The sequence below is a fragment of the Microcaecilia unicolor genome, chromosome 8 (assembly GCF_901765095.1).
Source record: "Microcaecilia unicolor chromosome 8, aMicUni1.1, whole genome shotgun sequence".
Taxonomy (NCBI): Eukaryota; Metazoa; Chordata; class Amphibia; order Gymnophiona; family Siphonopidae; genus Microcaecilia; species Microcaecilia unicolor.
In genome coordinates this window covers 225,681,254-225,697,527 of record NC_044038.1, presented here as the reverse complement: position 1 = coordinate 225,697,527, position 16,274 = coordinate 225,681,254, and the positions used below count along the sequence as shown (strand labels likewise).

Sequence of the window (16,274 nt, the reverse complement as noted above, 5' to 3'; positions counted from 1 at the left end):
ACAGACTCTCGGTAATTCAGGAAAATGTAATAAATAAGATCCAAAGGGGAGCTGGGAAGTCATATGTTTGACAGTGGATCGATTTTGGGGATCAGCTCTCTCTTTTACACCGGATGTAGCACCACAGATGATTGTCGAGGATCCATCCACACCAACAAAGTTTCTAAATCATTTTGTCTGCAAGGAGCACAGGATGCATTGATTGTATCCCTAGCAGAAGACAGTTTCTGAGTCGCCTCAAGACATCACAGCACCTTGATAAAGACTCACAAGAGAATAAAGTTTCTTGGAAAAATAAACAGAAGTGAGCGGAGCACGCCACTTCTGTGACTGTACAACATCTCTTGACCAATTGGGGTGTTATTCCTGCAAGGTGATGACATCATATTGGATCCCTTGATGCTGTAACTGTTGGAGATGCTCTGCAGTTGCCTCTGTGGGTGAACACTGCCTGGGCCATGGCTGCATCTGCCACTGCTACAGAGACAAGAAAACGATTAGTGTACCCCGCATAGTAAAAATAGTAACACAGGTTCCTTCCATACCCCCCCCCCCAACCCGTGATTCAGTAATATCTTTGAGCAGAATGCCATTGTGGCCCCCACAGGAAATATACTTCAGTATTATAAAGAACTGGGCAATGGGTGGAAACCTTGGGTTGAAATCTCAAAACGAAAATTACAAAAATTAAGACCGTTTCCATTTTTCTTGTAAAATCTGCAAATCAGAAACCATGGCACGCACCAGTAACTGCCGAGTGTTGCTGCCGCCTCCAACTGTTCCTGAGTGACAATCTGCTGATCTGGCGACACTGGCACATACTGAATCTAGAAAGAACAAAACAAAATTAACAAGACAAGTGGATGGAGATCCAAACTCAGCAAAGCAGGGCTATGTGCTGACATCAGTTTACTGAAGCATAATAAAAATCTGATTAGAAGGGGGAGGGATTTTGGATTTAGTTCACACCGTTATCAGTAGTAGTTCAAGTCTAGTTACATTCAGGAACACTGGTTATGAACAAGTCCCTGCATACAATGGAGTAAACCCAGGAACGGATCAACCCTGTCCTGAGAATCTGGATCCAGTTTGCAACCTTGCACTTATGTATGTTAAATATGCAATCAATTGACAGGTGCCTACGTGCTTTCTATAAAATAGCACCTACGTTCCATAGCGTCTAACTGCAAAGGGGGGGGGGGGGGGGGGGGGGGGGAGGCGAAACATGGGCAGAACTTGAGCAGGCCACAGGCATGTCTCCCAGTCACATGCATAGTTTATAGAATATTAACCCGTCACTTGGCATGCCTACCATTGACATGGCGTACGAGGATATGCCTAAATATAGGCATGTCAATGCTGACATTACGCTAGTGTTTTATAACTAAATCTTAGCGCTAAGCACATGGCATTCTGGTGCCTAAACTGAGGTGCCAATTTAAAGAATTGCCCCATAACTTTGAACCTGATGAACTGGAAGGTACAATGACTTGCCTTGTCTTTGCATTCAGAAGCGTCTTTACCTCATTTAAGAAATTGCTTAAAAAAAAACCCACACATTTTTCTGGGAAGCTTTTCATGTTGATCCATTAACTGTTGGTTTGTAGGCTCAGCTGGATCGGCTAGGGGTGGGGGTGGGGGGGGACTGTGGAACGGGGTTTGGAAGCATGTTTAGTCAGTATTCTTTCTTCTCTATCCTGTCATGATGTTGGAGTTCCTTTATGTTGATGTGTTATCTCTATTATACTTGTATGTACGCCGCCTTGATGGGATTTTTGCTTTGGGCAGTTAATCAAATGTAATAAACCTGAATCTGAACCTAAGAATTCAATCCGGTCAATATCCAAAGTGATTCAAGCGCAGATATGCATCAGCACTTAACCAGGCAGTACCACTGAATATCACCACAAAATGGCCATTCTGCAGCTGGGCCACACAGGGGCGTTACAGGGAGGGAGGCAATATTCAATGCCGGCAACCGCATAGTTAACTGGGCATGTAGTGATACTAAATTCACCTCGTTAGCTATGTGGTTGCTGGCATCACATAACTTATGGTACTGGCCGGCACACTTCCAATGCCCTCCACTCCCACCCCGGCGAGGTTAAGACCCCTCTCCCACCACCCTAACAAGGCAAGACCCCCTTTCCAGTGCCCCGCAACCCTCTGGCCCTACCTAAACTTCCCCTGGTGGTCCAGTGGAGCGATGGGGGCAGGAGCGAACCCGTCACTCATGACCCCAATGCCCTGCTGGACCACCAGACAGTTAATGTACACGTGGGGGGGGGGGGGGGGGAGTTGGGGGTTCATTCTGGACTGGAGGGGCTGAGGCATCTCTGTTATGTTATGCAGGTTCTAGCCGATATTTAATGAAGGCCGATAGAACTGTCTTATGAGGGCCCTGTATGAATATCAGCCAGGACCCATCTAACCTCCGGCGGCCACTGTAATCTCAATTAGCCCTGGATATTCAATGCCAGTGCCTGGACATATCCAGTATTGAATATCTGGGGCTAGCGGAGGAGTAGCCTAGTGGTTAGAGCACCGGTCTTGACATCCAGAAGTGCCCAGTTCAAATCCCACTGCTGCTCCTTGTGGTCTTGGGCAAGTCATTTAACCCTCCATTGCCTCGGGTACAAACTTAAGATTGTAAGCCCTCCAGGGACAGAGAAATGCCAGGTGTACCTGAATGTAACTCACCTTGAGTTACTACTAAAAAAGGTGTGAGCAAAATCTTAATAAAATAAATAACTCTATCCAGAACCAGGAGTGAAATACAGGAACTAAAGAACAATAAAAGTACATGACTCAAAACCTTTCATAACCTGAGCACAGTAAGAAGCAGGGAACAATTTTTCATTGTACGTAGTCAGCGTGCACATGTAGAGAGTCAAGTGGGAAGTATTAGACAAAGAATAATTGTTGGACAGCATACCTGTGACTCCTGAAGAAACTGGTTTCCCTGCTCATACTGGATGTGGGTTATTTGGCCATCTTGCACCTGTAAGAAGAAACACAAAACACTAGTCACAATACCTGTCTGCAGCGCAGTGGCGTAGCCAAGGGTGGGCTTGGGTGGGCCCAGGCCCACCCACTTTGGGTTCAGGCCCACCCAGTAGCAGTATACCTATGATGTGGCTGGGCAGGGATTCCCCAAGCCCCACCAGCCGAAAACTCCCAACAAGTGTCCCTCCTGCATACCTTGTAAGTAGCAGTGACATACATACTGCTTGCACCGGCCCCCACAGCCTTCCCTCTGATGTATTTCTGCCTAGGCGGAAACAGGAAGTTGCATCAGAGGGAAGGTGTGGGGGCCAACATGGAGCAGTGTGTATTAGTTGCTGCTTGCTGCTGGTGAAAATCTGCTATTTAAAAGGTATGTGGGAGAGGGGAGATGTTTGAGAGACCAATGAGGCATATTTTCAAAACACTTAGCCTTCAAAGTTCCATAGGTTTCTTGTGCTATGAAATATGCCTCAGCATGGCATGCAGGCAAGAGAAGGAGAGACCAAATCACGTGTGGGACGGGGGCGAGGTTCTTCTGCCCACCCATCTTGGGGCCCAGGCCCACCCAAAATTGGGTGTCTGCTATGCCCTGCTGCAGCGTTCAGAGTTGGACTACTTGTTCTGGAGCCAGGAGAAGCTGTTGCCATCAGACATGTTCCTGGGATTTAACTTCAGCTAAATACTGTGGTGTCAATTTTCAGAGGTTTAGCTGTCTTGCTCCTAAACTAAGGTGGCTAGATCAGGCCATCTGAAAACTAGAAATGATAAGTAGTAGTAGTAGTAAATCAGACTGAATTCCTACACTTGAACCTTGTTGGTCAAGGCACCTAAATTTAGGTGGCCAAAGGGAGGGCAGGGTAGTAAATGGAGAAATTAGATCTTACCTGCTAATTTGCTTTCCTTTAGTCCTCTCCGGACTGGACCAGGATTGGACTGATGGGATTTTTACTGAGCAAGTGCAACTGTTTAAAAAAAACAAAAAACTAAACAAAACCCAGACTGCTAACGAGCAGGCAGCTCTGTGCTATTTTATTTCTTTTCAGCACCTTTCTATTTTTTAGCTCAGCTGTTTAAAAAAAAAAAAAAAAAGAAACTTAATAAGATAATACTGTCTGGGGCCTTCCGAGCCATTTTCCTCTCAGAATTCTTTTCTTCATTTTTTTTTCCTCGCGGATCGGGCAAACGACGAAGCAAGAAAAAACGCTGACTCCACCCGACAAAAAGGCCCCAAAGGAACCCGTAACTCCGTAGAAAAGAATACTCTGGCGCTGACAAAAACATGCTTGAGCCTCCCCTGCATGGCGGAGCTTTTTGCGGCCGAGGACCAACGCTTCGTGCCTTTTTTTTTTTAAAAAAGAAATCGCCGCTCGCTGCCCAAAACGCGAGGAAAAAAAAATGAAGAAAAGAATTCTGAGAAGAAAATGGCTCGGAAGGCCCCAGACAGTATTATCTTATTAAATTTCTTTTTTTTTTTTTTAAACAGCTGAGCTAAAAAATAGAAAGGTGCTGAAAAGAAATAAAATAGCACAGAGCTGCCTGCTCGTTAGCCGGCTGGGTTTTGTTTAGTTTTTTTTTTTTGTTTTTTTTTTAAACAGCTGCGCTTGCTCAGTAAAAATCCCATCAGTCCAATCCTGGTCCGGTCCGGAGGGACGCTAAGCAATAGACACTTGGCACTGATTTTTAGTACTAGGCATTAACTTAGGTACCAAAAGTTAAGCAAATGACGTCTGTCCACCTAGATTTAGGAGGCACCCAAGTTCAGCTGGAAAGGTTTTGGCTTCCTAAGTGAAGCAATGAGTGTGTTTTAAATTTTTAAATTGATCCCAATGTGCATAGACTAGATGAAAGAAGGGAAGGTCCCACTCCAAACCACCTTGATTGATGCTGAATCAGCTCTTCTTGATCTCGTGCTATCTTGTGTATGGGGCAGTCTGCACAGCCAGCTGGACAGATTATGTGCTGAAGCACCAGGACTTTTTCTGCTTCTTTCTCTATGTTCTGGGAATCCCACAGCCAGTCAGGTTTTCAGAATATTCACAAATACGCATTAAACAAATGTGTTTATCTCATGCGTATTTATTGCGAGTTTCCACAAAATCTGGCTGGCTGTGGAGTCCTCAGGACAGGTTTTGGTGCTCGATAGAAACGACTCTTGCCTGGATGTGATGTCCCTCAGGGACAACAACATATTCTTGTGGAATCAGGTGCGGGACTCCGTCCTGAGAGATAATGTACTGCACCTGCACGGTAGGACAAAAATAATGCAACGTTTAGAACCGTCAAATCATCGTTACAAAGTTAAACAAAGAACAGCAACATTCTTCATGAAATATCACAAATCAGAGTAAATGAATGATAAGGAGATAATTCTGTAAGTGCGCACCTCCATTTAGCCTAGGCTTTGTTCTAGAATAGTAGCATAACCCAGTATCAAAGTGACTAATGTTTAGGTGCCTGAAGTTATACCAGTTCTAGAACCGGTTTAAGTACAGGTGTCTAGATACTACATTACACATATTACGTGTGATCTCTGCTCTGTTCCCTCTAAGCAGGGGTGTATCTGCGTGGGGCCACAGGGGCCTGGGCCCCCGCAGATTTTGGCCTGGACCCCCCTACCGCCGGAAACCTGTCGCCGATCTTTGCTGGTGGGGGACCCCAACCCCCGCCAGCCGAGGACCTCTCTTCCGTTGCAGCAGGTTGCAAGTTGCAAAGCTTCCTGTTCTTCTGAGTCTGACGTCCTGCACGACGTCAGACTCAGAATTTGAAACAGTCTGACGTCCTGCTTGTTGTACGTGCAGGACGTCAGACTCAGAAGAACAGGACGCTTTGCAACTTGCAGCCTGCAACAGAAGAGAGGACGTGCAGGACGTCAGACTCAGAAGAACAGGACGCTTTGCAACTTGCAGCCTGCAACAGAAGAGAGGACCACGGCTGGTGGGGGGGGTTGGGGTCCCCCGCCAGCAAAGGTAAGCGACGGCAGCGGTGGGGGGGGGGGGGGGGGGTTAAAATGTGCCCTCTGGCTCTGCCCCCCCCCCCTACCGCTGGAGTCCAGATACGCCTCTGCCTCTAAGCTGAGCGGGAGTCCTCCAACTGCACTGCTGTCAGAGGGGGGCAGTGCTTCAATATTGTGTTTTCAATTGCTAGGGATAGGCAGGTTCTCTGGAGTCCTGCAGAGCTTGCCTGTCCCTCAGTACTGAAAATGTTATGGTGAAAAAGCTCCCCCTAGTGGCAGGACTATAGGTGGAGGACTCCCACTCAGCTTAGAGGGAACAGTGGAGCTCTGCCTGCATCCTGCCCATGCTCCTCCCCTGTATATTCCCCTTGCAAATATGCGCTAAGTTAAGCGGATGCTGCCCTGCTAACACTTATGCAGGTACGTGTAATAAAAAAACCACATGCAAGTGCTTGTACTCTAAACATTTACCCGCACAGCACGTGCATAAATGTGAGCACCTAGATTATGAATTGCCCTTTAAATGTTAGATTGGGATCAGTTTGTGAAGGTTGGGTGGAACATTTAGGTTTAATGTACCTCAGGGTAACTAGCCTTTTGGATTAGCCCCCAGATTAACCACTCACCGTAATATATATGTTTGCTCGTTAGTAATTGTCCAGTACCTGGTTATCGGCAGTTACTAAGTGCTGCACAGTCTGTCCATCGGCTGTTCTGATCTCTTGGATGTAAGCAGTCTCCCCCTGCATCGGTGAAAAGCAAAGTGCTACTGAGACAGACTGCAGAGCTGTGCTCAGAGGGTTCTTCTGAACTTCCGTTCCAGCAGAGACACGGAGAGCGCTGACAAAGGCAGCTGTGTTGCAAGGTTTTTAATACCATAAAGGCCTTTTCTGGTGTACACACAGTGCAAAAGTGTTTTCGAGGGCAGATTCTGGGAGGAGCAGGGGCAGAGGTGCTAGGTACGTATAGAATTTATAAAATATGCGAGTACATGCATACAGTTACACCTGCTCTGAAACAGGTGTAAATGTGTGTCCTGGAAAAGACACACAGGCGCCTATGTTGCCCTGATAAAACAGGTGCTTTTTTGCATTTCTCTCACAGGCATCCCTGTATAAGATCAGGAACTTAAGGGCAAATGGGAAAAAAAAATCTAAGCTGATCCCTCCATCTGGCCTGGAGAAACTGATCTACCTGTTGGTCCAAGGTTTCTAATGGCACTGTAACCTTTGAAAAGGGGGGGGGGGGGGGGGGGGGATGCAATGTGGCTCTGGGCGCAGGGCAGCATTGCTCCACCCCTGTCTCCTAATAATTTGGAAAGACACTCCTAACCTTAAAAACGCCCGGCACTGATCAGTTTACTTTTAACTGGAGACTTGTTCATATTTTGTACTATAGCTTGGGACTGAAGGTGGCAGTGCAAGAGAATCTTTTCCTCATACAACCATTTAAGAACATTGGCACTGCTAAGTTAATGCCCTTTGGATCACTTATCCGTTCTAGATTTGATAGAGGAGGCTTTCTTACTTCATTCGATAAAGTCTGCTCCTGTGCAACGATGATGTGGTCCTGTCCCAGAGCTTGCTGCAGGCCCTCAGACAGCACGGCTTGGCCTGACTGCAGCGCAGCTGAAAAACAAGAGATAGCTTGCTAAAAACAGAAATAATTTCAGGGTGCCTGCCATCTGACGCACACACATCGCTTGACCTATTTCATCACGTCCTACAATCCATGATTCTGATAACTTCATCTCAGTCATTCATATCAATTTAAACTCAGTTTTGAAAAGGATTAAGTTTAAAACTGTGTGTGTTGTTTTGTGCTTTAAACAATCCAGGCCATATCATTTGAGGTATATACTATGCCACTACGTACTATGCCCAGCAAGACAACTGTGGCTGTAGCAACAAGCTCTGCTCTGGATTCCTCCTCCTCTGGCTGTAAAGTTGTAGGTAATCCAACCACCTGGCATTTTCCTATCTGGAACTTAAGCTTTGGAATTGGATTCTTGCCGAGTTATGAGCTGAGCACCATTATTTGACTTTTAGGAAATCTTGGAGATGTGGTAATCTTTAGCCAATTAGATTTAAGGATTAAAATGTAGTGTGTTATTTGTATGTATAATGTATTTTATACGGAAATGTTTATTTATTATATTTGTATTTCGCACTTTCCCACTAAAAGCAGGCTCAATGCGGCTTGCATAGTAATAGGTAACACAGAATTTTGTTATGTAAAATAGGAAATTAAGTATAACATAATAATAGGATGGATGGGTAGGTAGAGACAGGTAATAGAGAGAGGAAGGTAAGGTGGGAGATAGAGTCTGGGTCAATGTCGTTTTCTCTTCAGTATATGTCAGGTAGATGGGTTTTGTACTACACTTAAATATATTATTGATCGTAATTATGTCTAAACTAAACTCATCCTTTGATACAAGATTTAGGAACCCCCATTTAAGAAAACACTCCTAAAGGCCCCTCAGGACTTTCACTACTACCCTTCTCCGCATCTCAATAATGGCAAATATAGAGTGCACCCTTCCCCCTAGGTCTTCTTTAGCTACCATTGTTCGTTCAAGCCAGTGAGCTCAACTCCTTTGGGAGAGTTTTAACAAGATAAAAGTCCCTTACACTGAAGTGTGGCCAGTGCATCCTCGTCACTGTTCAGGACAATACGCTGTGCAGACGTCACTGGCCGCAGAGATTTCTTCCCCTCTGAGCTGTGCAGCCGCTCAATGTGGAACTTGAGGTGTCCATTTCGATTAAATCTGTCAAGAAAAATCGAAGGAGTAAAGGGATGCACAAGAAGATACACGAGCGATGGAGACATCATGAAAAACTGTTCACTCTGCCACAGTACTTGGAGCACCTCTGCTATGCATTGCTGCTAATGTCATAAATTCTGTGTATAAGGGGATGGGGGGAGACAGAACTTAGTAATTCAAACCCAACTGTGGTTGGTTTGCACTTAGGGTCAAATTTAATTAAACCCATGGAGAGGTCACAGACCCATGGGTAGTTTGTACCCAAGGACCTACACATTCATTTTTATAAGGAAAACTCCCAAGGAGTTTCCCTTTGAAATGTCTTCCCTGACAGGGCCTTTGGCAACCTAAGTTTGCATGTATAAAAGCCTTATTAATAGGTGTGGACAGTTAAAATAAAAGTCTCCATTTGTGCTGCTTTCCCCTTCATCCCTCCTCTTTTCCCCCACATTAAAGGGAGGGGGGCGCACTGTCCTGAAAGGGGTATTCTCTGTGAGTAAAACAGGTGGAAAACTGCTTTCAGTACTGCCCCCCTTACTGTGGCATTTGGTACCTGCAGGCTTCTGGCTTCAAAAACCAGAGATTCCGCAGCTGAGCTAAAAGAGCAGCTCCTGTCACTGAATCAGTATAGAAGAAACCCATCTACAGCAACTTGAGAGTTCATATCTCTCTCCTCCCTATTAACACCCTGTCACCAGCCTGCACAAACAACTGAAACAAAGATAAAAAATGAATGGCAAGGCAGAGGGTCTTATTTTCTCTTCTCAGGTTTGTCTTCACAGTCAAAAACTATAGTACAATCTTTCTTGCAGTGAACCATAAAAGAGAATGTCCAGCAGCTCATGTGTGTTTCCCATAAAAAAGTAAAGTAAGGACTTGGATTCTGGACCTACAAAAATTGGTACTGTTTCTAACAGTTGCAAGTTTTGATTTCCTAGCTCTCTACCTCATGTGAAGGTCTGAGCATACTGTATATAGAAAGACGGGTGAAAATGTTAATGCATAAGATTTGAACTCAGTTCATTTTTAAAATTAACACAATCCAGATTTACTAGCTTTAGCCAACAGTTCCAATTCAATTCTACAATATTTTTCTGGCCATTTACCCAGATAAAACTGCCTGAGAAGTGACTCTTGTGAAATCTGGTTAAAATGAAAGTGTGGGGTTTCACAGCATGCTTACTTTGTTTTCTCAGGGCTCCTTTTAAGGCAGAGCTGGAAATTTGTCAGTAAATCGAAGACTGAGATTTCTAAATCTATGAGGTTTCTTTTCCCAGCAAAAGCCTTCCTGAAGAAAATCAGGTTCAAGTGTACAAGTCCTTTCTAGGCAGTGGCGTACCGGGGGGGGGGGGGGGGAGGGGGGGGGGGGCGGTCCGCCCTGGGTGCACGCCGCTGGGGGGTGCCGCAGCGCGAGCCTGCTCCGAGTTCGCTAAACTTCGTCGCTCCCTCTGCCCTGGAACAGGTTACTTCCTGTTCCGGGGCAGAGGGAGCTGCAGCGAAGCGAAGTTTAGCGAACTCGGAGCAGGCGTGCGCCACAGCACCCCCCCCCCCCCCCAGCGGCGTGCACCTGGGGGGGGGGCAGCAAAGGTGTCATATAGCGGGGGGTGGGGGTGGGGGTGGGGGGCGCGCATTGGCGCTCCGCCCCAGGTGCCATCCAGGCCAGGAACGCCACTGTTTCTAGGCATGGCCAAATGTTCAAAATAAACTATGTGCATGGTTTACCTATTAATATCAGATCTTGGGACACATGGACTTTGCGTTTCAGTGGGTGGCTTAAAAGCCCCCCCCTCCCCCCAAATAAATATATTTTCTATAAAATGAGATAGCATTTTTTCACACAAATGGCTAGAGACTGAGACATCACAACAAGCACCTCTGTTCCTCTCTTTAATCAGTCTGTACTTGAGTTTTGATGATTCTAATGCCTCAGTACTCCCTTTCCAGTTCTCAAGGGCTGCCAATGGAGATCCCTAATGAATATGCAATCTGATTATCAATGAGTGTCCACTAATTAGTCAAGTTACTAAACCTTGTATATCCTCCTCTTTAGTAACTAACAAATCTTTTTATCAAATTATCAAAACATCTTTTATATTATATCATAACACAATTATTTAAATACTCTTTTAAACAAGGTTTACAAGGATTAAAGTTCACTTACATCAAGAACTTAATATTGACTATCACTGTTTGCTTGAAGAAAGTTGCATGCAGGGCAATAGCATTGTATGAGGGCACATCAATAGCAGATTGTGGAAATATTGTGCAAACTAATTATATTTATTTTTTTTTATTTTTGTTACATTTGTACCCTGCGCTTTCCCACTCATGGTAGGCTCAATGCGGCTTACATGGGGCAATGGAGGGTTAAGTGACTTGCCCAGAGTCACAAGGAGCTGCCTGTGCCTGAAGTGGGAATCAAACTTAGTTCCCCAGGACCAAAGTCCACCACCCTAACCACTAGGCCACTCCTCCACTGCAAGAGTAAATGTTATACCTGGGAGTTGGGTCTATGTAAGATTGTGGTTAGAATGTGGTACAAGTGAGGGATGATTACGTGGGTTTTATAAGGTATTTAAATAATTGTGTTATAATAGAAAAGATGTTGAATAAAGATGTTTTGATAATTTGTTACATTTATACCCCACATTTCACCACCTATTTGCAGACTCAATGTGGCTTACAAAGTACCGTAAAGGCGTTTGCCATTTCGGTTGATAACAAATACAAGATTGTGTTGTGGTCAAATGAGGTAGAAGTGAGTCAGGTGTCACGGGGTCGAGGGGAAAGAGGATAGTACGATCACTGATTATGTTGTGTTGCTAGGTGTGGGAATTTATGTTGGATCGGTGGGATAAGCTTTTTTGAAGACGTGGGTTTTTAATGATTTTCTGAAGTTTAGGTGATCACGTGTTGTTTTCACTGCATACGGGAGTCCATTCCATAGTTGCGCGCTTATGTAGGAGAAGCGAGATGCATAAGTTGTTTTGTATTTTAGCCCTTTGCATTTTGGGTAATGTAGGTTTAGGTATGATCGTGCTGATCCAAGTCTGTTTCTAGTTGGTAGATCTATGAGGTCTGTCATGCATCGTGGGACTATGTCGTAGATGATTTTGTGGACCAATGTGCAGATTTTGAAGATGATCCGTTCTTTGAATGGGAACCAATACAGCTTTTTCTTGAAGGGGTTTAGCGCTTTCAAATCGTGTTTTACCATATATCAGTCTGGCTGCTGTGTTTTTGGCACTCTGGAGTTTTTTTGTGAGTTGTTCTTTACATCCCGCATAGATTCCGTTGCAGTAATCTGCATGGCTTAGGACCATTGATTGTATTAGTTTAAGAAAGGTATTCCTCGGGAAGAAAGGTTTTATTCGTTTGAGTTTCCACATTGGAGTAGAACATTTTCTTTATTACGGTTTTTACTTGGCTCTCGAGAGTGAGCTTGCGGTCGATTGTGACTCCGAGTATTTTTAGGCTGTCTGAAATAGGGGGTGCGTGTCCTGGGGTGTTTATGGTAGCTGGTTTGTAGCTGTTATGTTGAAATGAGAGGATAAGGCAGTGTGTTTTTTTCAGTGTTCAGTTGGAATGAGTTTGCCCAAGAGTCCAAGATGTTCAGGCCATCATTGATTTGATAAAAAGATTTGGTAGTTACTAAAGAGAAAGATAATGAATATGCAAGAGACATTTGCATGCCTAGTACCCTCCACTATATATCAATCTCTGTCGGGAATATTCATTAGGGATACTCTGAAAAGATGATCTGTTTGCAGCCTTAAAGGACTGGGAGTAAAGACCGCTTCCCTAGCGTATGAGCTCAGGCCTCACAGCTCTTCTTGTGAATGCCACTGTGGAAATATCTGGGCAGATAAGGACTATTAAGCTGAACTAGTTTGCACAGTTTCATTTCTAGTGCAGTCTTTCCCCCTCACTTCTTCACAATTAGGCATTATCTGTGATTGTTCCATGTTATCTTGATTATGCCTCTGGGTTTTAATCTCACAGGAGAGGTCCTGCAAATAGCAACAACTGCAAGTCTCTAAAGACTTAAAGATGCATCAGACTGTTTTTTTTTATCTCAAGCACATCCACCCCCCACCCCCCAACAGCAAACACCAACCTCTGTCCGCAGATCTGGCAGACAAAGGGCTTCTCATTGGTGTGGGTCAGCATGTGCCTGCGCAGGTCCTTCTTGTTCTTGGAAGCGAAGCTGCATTGGCTGCATTTATGGGGTCGAAGGTTGGCATGCTGGGTCATGTGAGTCTGTCACACAGAGACCATACCAGGTATCAAATCATTCCCTTAGCCACAATCAGAAGTTTATCCTCTGTTATCAAACAGCACTAGAACCCTGTACCCCATTAAAAACAAAAACAAAAAAGAAATGAGCCATGTGGACTCCCAAAGTGGAAAACAATTTTTTTATGATTTTTATGGTCTTTCCTCTGCTACCCCATCTACACCCCAAAGGGGACAATGGCAGGCCCCACCGGCCCCACCAACCCCCAGCACACTAAAGTCTTCCAGGCACAGGGATAAGAGCTAAAAACAGACCAAAAGAAGCTCCTAAATAACCTCTGAATCCTACCAGACCGGACAAGCTGCACAGGTTGCCTGTCTACCCTCTGCTGAGACTGAGAAAATACTGGCTGTTGTGGGATGGCCACAGGTTATATGTACCGTATTTTTCGGACTATAAGACGCACTTTTTTCCCCCAAAATTTGGGAGGAAAATGGGGGGTGCGTCTTATAGTCCGAAGGTAGCGGTTTTTGACCTCCGTTTTGTACTTACAGGATTCCGTGTTCCCTGGTGGTCTAGTGACGTTGGGGCAGGAAAGAGCCCCCTCTTTCCTGCCCATCGCGCTGCTCTCCCTGCTTCTCAATGGTTTCCGACGGTCTCGGCGAGATTCAAAATGGCCGCCGAGAATCTCGGCGGCCATTTTGAATCTCGCCGAGACCGTCGGAAACCATTGAGAAGCAGGGAGAGCAGCGCGATGGGCAGGAAAGAGGGGGCTCTTTCCTGCCCCAACGTCACTAGACCACCAGGGAACACGGAATCCTGTAAGTACAAAACGGAGGTCAAAAATTCGGACAAGACGCACCGGAGCACCTAGGTTTTAGAGGAGGGAAAGAGGAAAATTTTTTTTTTCCTCTTTCCCTCCTCTAAAACCTAGGTGCGTCTTATGGTCCGGTGCGTCTTATAGTCCGAAAAATACGGTACATAGTTTGAAGTTAGTGTTCTCAGTCTCCCTCTGCTGGTAGGCGAGCATAACCCAAGCGTCTTGACCGGTCTGGAGGGTTGAGGAGAAACCTTAAATGCTTTCTACATTTTATCCTGTAGTGTTTCACATACTACAAGTGCTATTCACCATATATAGGACTTCAACACTTTCTCTTGCCTGGCCAATGTTCCATACACAGGATTGTGTTAGCCTTCCTCAACCTCACAAGAGTCAGTGTCTCATTTCCAAGGCTGCATTACAATCTCTCCCCCCACCCTCAAAAGAGTCAATATCCCATTATTCTCCCACACCAAGGGCTTCAATACCTCTACAATCTCTCCCCCAAATGTCAGTGAACCATACATAGGGCTGCATTTCAGAATTTCCCCTATCCAGGAGTATATTAACTTTCTTTTTCCCAAGAGTTAGTGACTTGTGCACTACCCTCCCCCATCCAGGGCATCCTCTTCCCTCATGAGTCAGCATCCTAGAACAGAGATGCACAACTCTTCCCCATCCACGCAGGGCTGGATTTAAAGTTTTGGAATCCATAGGCAAGACCAGAGAGCAGATCCCAGAAAACGAGGTGTGTGGGAGTAGGGAGGTGAGGTGTCAAGAGATTCCAAAGATTGAAGAGCCAGCAGAGGAAGGCCATAGTGGCACACATGCACATGGTCCTACAATAAGTGGGAGCATGCTCCTCTTTAACCTGGCTATTTGGTGCCCTAGGCTGTTGCCTATGCCTAAATCCACGCCTGCATCCAGGGATGCATTACTCTTCCCTCTCCCCAAGGGTCAGAATTCTGGGCATTGAGCTGCATTACTCTTTCCCATCCATGGCTTCTTCTAGTTTGCAAATCATACCTACCCTGACCTCTGGCCAAGACATAGCCATGAAAGTACAGTCTGGACACTTGAATGTATTTGGCCCAGTATGCGCTCTCTTGTGGGTCTCCATTTCTGCTCGGCCTGTGAATGGTGCGTTGCAAATCTTACAGGAGAACTTCTTGGCAGCAGACTGAGGATTTGAGCTTCCTGTTGATGGGCAAAAGGTAGGGTCCCCACTAAGCTGCAAGAAGATAACATAAAGGAGGAAATGTAGAGCCACAAGCTGCTGTGTTGATGGAGGTTGTGGCTTGCATTCAGCACAGTGCATGACACAATATAAAGCACTAGACATTTCTTCTTTTGTGTTTTTAACCTTTCGTTACAAGGCCTCTCTCTTGACTCATGTCTATCTGGATCTCACAAGGGTACCAGCACACAGCACTGTACCCTTTTCTTAAAAGCCCTTTCCTATTGGAGGGCTGAGTACTGCAGCAGCTGGATGGAAGTGCAGGACCCAGCCCTTGACTGAATAACTGACCACTGGGATTGGTGCAAATGTCACCTCTTTTACCTCAACATGGTGCAACTGCGTATCTTGGATGCTGGGCGCCATGATGTAGTGGTTCTTATGCTCCTTTAGACCCTCTGTCACCATGCCATCACTCACCACTACCGAGTCTGGGGTCTCCATTGTGCCATCAGCCCTACTACAAAGAAAGAATACTCATATATTGGTACTGTTGAGCCAGGACGACTGCTGACTATACTGAAAATCCTGGGACACAGACCTTACAAATCTACTTACTCACAGCAATAAAGGTCAATCAACAAGTTGGGCTGAGTTAGTCCAAGATATTCTCACCTACATCTCTTTCAAGAGCTAAACACCCCTCCCCCCTTCATTAGGTCAGCAAACACACAATGCAGCTACACCGAGTTACTTCACTGATCTGATAAGAGCTAGCCCCAGATGTATTCAATTTTATTCCAATAGAAAGGTCTCATCTACAGTTTGTTGCATCAGTTTTATTTCTATGGGCTCAGGTAGTATTACATGGCAACCATAATATTTTGCTCTCCCATAGAAATCCTGAACAGGCAAAGTCATGAAAATACTAGGAGAAGAGTGGACAGAGTCAAGGAATGCTTATAACTCATCCTATTTTTCCAGCCTTTTCAACACATGCCTAGATGTGTTATAATTTTTTGCCCAGTCTAGCAGTTTTCTCCTTTTCCTTTGGGTTTCTGCCTTAATCAGAACTGACCTCTCTGGGTTACAGCATAGAGATCCTTCACTTGCAAAATTGTATGGGTTTTAACTATTTTATAACCTGCTCCTTCCTTTCCTTCTAGCTTTTCAGAAATAGTTGGGGCTAGCTTTTGGGGCATGTGCCATGTTATGTAGGAAGGAGAAAAAAAAGAGGGACATGGGGGAAGATGATAATGATGCTGAGCATAGATGAGAGGAGGCTTGGCAAGGAAGAAAAAGAAAGGGAATGCT

General features: G+C 45.2%; 1 protein-coding gene across 1 annotated transcript in view; it reads right to left on the bottom strand.

Annotated features, from left to right (window-relative positions):
* Positions 1-280: 280 nt before the first annotated feature.
* Positions 281-16,274, bottom strand: part of ZNF335 (zinc finger protein 335) — a 70,512-nt gene continuing 54,518 nt past the window's right edge. Inside the window, 12 exon segments of the mRNA XM_030211343.1 lie at positions 281-438; positions 440-477; positions 745-760; positions 762-827; positions 2,936-3,001; positions 5,163-5,246; positions 6,625-6,702; positions 7,487-7,587; positions 8,593-8,729; positions 12,844-12,986; positions 14,814-15,014; positions 15,345-15,480. Coding sequence (XP_030067203.1) covers positions 361-438; positions 440-477; positions 745-760; positions 762-827; positions 2,936-3,001; positions 5,163-5,246; positions 6,625-6,702; positions 7,487-7,587; positions 8,593-8,729; positions 12,844-12,986; positions 14,814-15,014; positions 15,345-15,480 — 1,144 coding nt within the window. The 3' untranslated portion in view covers positions 281-360.